Raw genomic sequence first — 4944 nt, forward strand, 5'->3', positions numbered from 1 at the left:
TACAGTTGGAAAGAAGAAAAATAGAGTTTAGGTTGTGAATATAGGTTAGTGTTTCTGATCAATTTTAGGCCAGCAGTGAAGGCTTTGAAGGCCCTCCCAGCCCACCGCTGGAGGACTGGGGCTGAAGATGACTGATCCAGATGCACAAAGCTGTCAGGCAAGAGATTGCAGCAGCGATTTAAGCCAATGTTGACTCAAAGGGGTTAAATACAAATGGACAAACCTCTTTTACAGTATGGTTTTCACTTCACAAATAAAACATGCTATAACCTTGTGTAACTTATAGCATTCCTTTAAAATACCTCCAAGTGTCTGGGTATTAAATCTGTGCAAGGTTCTGTATAAGCTATATTTTGTAATGTTTAAAACACGGTGTTAACCTACGAACACTACCACAATCCCCGACTGTATTAACTTTCCATCCCCTGAATAATAAACAAACACAACAGTAAGTGCAACAGCAGGAACACACAAAAGAGGATTTTAACCAACAAGCTGCACTGATGAAACGTCTGTATCTGTAGTGTTTTAATCTCAAACAGGGCTTTGAAATGCATGCTATGAACATCTGACACTCACTTGTCCAGGGGGTTAGTGCGGGTTTCGTAGCTCTTCATGACACGCAGCACTTGAACATCCTGGGAGAGGAAGCAGGGAGGGATCAGGCCGTGGATGCCCAGCTGTAACCTCTCCTCCAGGGTGAACGCCATTCCCTGAAGGATAAAGCCTCAATTATAAAACACTGAAATTCCTACAAGAATTAGTGCAGGGAAAATGATTTAAAGCATATATGAAGGCAGAAAATCTAGACCACAATGATTCAAACGTCTGTCATGAACCTAGAGGGAAATTATGACTCATGTTTTTTGCGATTGCTTCGGATTGTGCATTTCTACTCCACGAAAATTTAAAGAGGCAAAAGGGAAGAAAAAGGGGTTTGAAAGTGGAAAGCAGGTGCTATTGTTGTTGTAATCTTAAAATTGCATTGCAACCTCCAGTTAACTCATATATATATATATATAGATATATATATATATATATCTATATATATATATATCTATATATATAGATCAATACCAATTTATGAGCAAGTTAGGCAACTTAGATAAAGAAATAAAAATAAAAAAAGTTTACTCCTTTAACTGCTGGCTTTAGTTACTATATATATTTATTTTCCACTGACCCTGTATTGGCAGGGGGTGTGAGGCTTGATCTATTTATTCCGTCCAATGAAGCTAGCCCCTGCTCCCACTCCCCTTTAAAGTCCTCTGCTTTTTCTTTCGTTGACGTCTTTGCTCTGACGCTCTCCCCATTTACTCCACTGACCCACATGAGGACAAAACACTTAATCCACTCCAACTTTGCTCTATTCTGCATCTGGATGCCAACTATTTTGTAATCCGATTCAACAGCAGACAGAGAGAAATTGTTCGGGAGGGAGACTTCACAGGGATATCGCATGAATGAAGAAACCTTTACCTCCGTCACTAAGTGTATTTACAGCAGTGTCAATGAAGCTAAATATCACGTTAGCAGCTTTAAGCTAGACATTATAGTCACTTATTGTAAAGCAGCCATTAAAGGTTACACTCATTACCACACACAAAGATTCAGCCTATATTCAAATACTTTTCAAAGTAGCCATACCTCTTGAAGGTTTTCACATTTCTACCACTAACTTTAATATATTTTATTTTGATGTGATGGTTTAAAACAAAGAAACAATATTGTCTGTCCAATGAACAGTTGAATTTAGGTCAATTTTGAACACATGAATATGCTTTCAGAGACACCCTTCTACAGTAGCTCTTGCTGTATATGTCCAAAGTCTAAGTCGCCTTTCTAAGATGTTTGCTTCCCGGATCCCTCTGCATTTCTCTCCTTTCATATTCCATTTAATTCTGGCTAATTTTCTTATCACAGCTAAAGGAGCATCTCCCTACAACATGATGCTACCACACCATGTTTCACCATGAAGAGGATGAGTTTAGGTGCAGTATTTATCTTCTACTACAATTTTTTGTGTGTGTGTGTGTGTGTGTGTGTGTGTGTGTGTGCACCTTTGTGCCGTTTCTGCTTTCTCTTTTGCATCAGCTTTTTATTCAGAAATCCAGGAAAACATTAACAGTTGATAACAAACAGAGGGAGCAATAAATGTAGCTATTTGAAGGCATGGCTGCTAAATGCAAGAACCGATATGTCAGGGTCGTCACCAGCATATTTTTAGCTTAACGGCCCGTTATGCTCACGAAAAAACTCATAATTATTCTGAAAATCAGGACAATATGCTTGTTTTTTTTTAAGACAGGAGCTGGTTACACTAAAACCCTTCAAACTATTAGTTTGAGAAAAAGAGCGTAAAATTCCACTATTTCACATTTTTTTAACCATGCCATTTTAGAGTTCTGTACAGCACTCGTTGTACTTTTAGGCTCCTTTCCAAAAAAAAAAACATTTTTAACTGATATTACCGATGGTAGTGTTTGTATTTGTTAATGACGATTGAGTTGACACACTTTATTATAAAAGAGTAATGTGCAGTAAAGCACAGTTTAAGGACAATTATTAGGTCTAACTCTTATGGAAAAAAAGGAACTGAGTAGTTTTAGCCTAATAACTCTTAAATGGAGTGTTCCACTTTCCCATGTATGTTGTTTTGCAAAATGATTCATGCACCTTGAACTTATCCTACTGCACTTGTTACAAACTGAAACTGCCTGTACTTTGCAATTGTTAAATAAAAGGAAAATTACACACATGGTTTAGGTGTGGACTTTAACTAGGTATTGTAATGTACTGTAATGTCTTGTAATCTGAACCATCCCATTGTTGCTGTGGCTGTACATTTAAGGTCACAGGCGTGGTTAGACTAAAACCCTTAGAATTACAATGGAAATATGCCGATACCCTGCCTTCTAAGGAGAACAGAAATTGTGTTTTTTAACACATCAACCTTCTTATTTGCACACATATATATATATACACATAAGAAAAGCACTGTGAAAACGTAAACCCCCATTAAAACAAACATCGGCCCCCTGAAGCAGCAAGGAGCATTTACGGGAAAAAAAGAACAAAAAAATAATTGTGCCCCACTCGTAAAAAAAAAAAAATCCTGTGAGAACCCTGTATGCATCAGTGATAAAAAATAAAATAAAAAAAAAGACGCAAATATTGGCCAAAATGTTCAGTCTGTCTGTAATTCCAAAGCTTATAAACTTGCATTTAATATGCCAATGTAATATATAACCAGTCAGACAGAGGCTCTCCACAGCAGAGGCTCACATCTGACATAACCGACATACAACAAAAGGGAAAGGAAAGGGGACTGAAAAGGGGGTTCTCAGGTGATATAATCTAGCTATAAACTAAAGCTTGATTATAATCTCAATCACAAGATTTTCAAATATTGGACTCTACTGTTAGTCTTGGTGAACAGCCATGTCTCCATAGGACAGCAGTTGTTCTGAACTCTTTTAATCAGTGCTGAATTAACTGTTTTTTCTGACATGCTCTTTGAACTCTATCCTGCAGTTTATGACCTGTCAGGTGTGCTCCTTGGCATTCACTATGCTGATTGTCTGAACACAAACCTCTGGTGCCTTTGTTCCACATCTCTACTTATACCAACATTAAACTACACTAATACACATCTATTTACAATTATCTTCTAAAGGCAAATAATTGCAGTGGATTTTATTTAGAGGTACTAGACTAAACGAGGCTAAAAACAAAAACTAAACATACTTTGAAAAAAAATTACAGAAGTGAAAATGGTGTGAAATGTTATCAGAATCAGAATCGGGTTTATTGCCATTGTTAGTGAAGGAGTTCACAACTAGGAATTTTTTATGGTACAATCGTGCAACATGAAACATATAATATGAAATATATAAATATATAAAAACCTTTAGCCACACCTCGTCACTTCTAAACTGTTATATGGTTTTACAGCCCTTTACAGTGAAGAGGAGGAGGATGTATCTGGACATCTTTGAAATTACTGGAACTGATTTGTTTGCAGAAAGTAGTACACGTTAGTCCCGCTTCATTCACTGAATAAAACCAGAGAGCTTAGTGTAGCTGCTGGAGTGCTTCATTTTATAAGAGCATTGCACATGACTGGGAAACAAAAGATTTTTTTTTCCCTTTGTGGAAGTAGAACTATTTCCTGACTGTTTGCACTTAAATGAACCTGTGAGTCAGGATGTGACTGCTGAGTCGGCATGGAAAGTAGAGAGAACTAAGCCTGACCTCTGAACATCTAGAATCTAAGCCATAAACTTGTTTTGGTCCTCAGTAGCGTTCCTGCTGTCCTCACAGGCCGAAACCACAGAGGAAAAAGTACAGACACATCAATATCATCAAGTATGGTGGCGGGGAAATAATCCAGGAACATGACAAGAAGTTTGAAAAATGTTTTTTTTTTTTTGAATTTTCCTCCAAGTAGAACAAAAGAATAGAAAGGCTCTTTGTGTGTTTAGAAATTATCAGACTGTAAAACTGTTAAATACTAACATCATTGCCCCATAGATCCAAAAGTTCTGCCATTCTACTCCTTGTTTATATATTCCACCATGACATTATGTTGGCTGTACACACAATCAACTTATCCAGTAAAACCTTAGCTTCTGAGCATCTGTATGCTTACAATTATATATACACTAAATGAAATTTCGTTTTGTATACATAAAAGTTGTTTAAGACTAAGCCTAAATTTTACATTTTTTTCTCAAATACAGCTGAAGAAATGTCACATTTGATACCATAGTCCCCACTGGGAATCTGATCTGGCACTATAATTACTATGAGGAACCCCCATTTTATTTATTACAATACAAAAGATGTTTTTCATTTCCAATAATAACAAACTTCATCAGTATGACATCAATGAGTGCCACTACACATCAGATCAGGGTTTATACAGGAATAAGTCACTCTAAT

The 4944-nt window shown here is 36.8% G+C and overlaps 1 protein-coding gene across 1 annotated transcript in view; it reads right to left on the reverse strand.

Annotated features, from left to right (window-relative positions):
- The window catches only part of LOC107091427 (NADP-dependent malic enzyme-like), a 21586-nt gene that overhangs the window by 12235 nt on the left and 4407 nt on the right, over positions 1–4944 (reverse strand). The window contains 1 exon segment of the mRNA XM_015385349.1: positions 502–713. Coding sequence (XP_015240835.1) covers positions 502–713 — 212 coding nt within the window.

This window comes from Cyprinodon variegatus, unplaced genomic scaffold (genome assembly GCF_000732505.1).
Source record: "Cyprinodon variegatus isolate N-32 unplaced genomic scaffold, C_variegatus-1.0 Scaffold337, whole genome shotgun sequence".
Classification (NCBI taxonomy): Eukaryota; Metazoa; Chordata; class Actinopteri; order Cyprinodontiformes; family Cyprinodontidae; genus Cyprinodon; species Cyprinodon variegatus.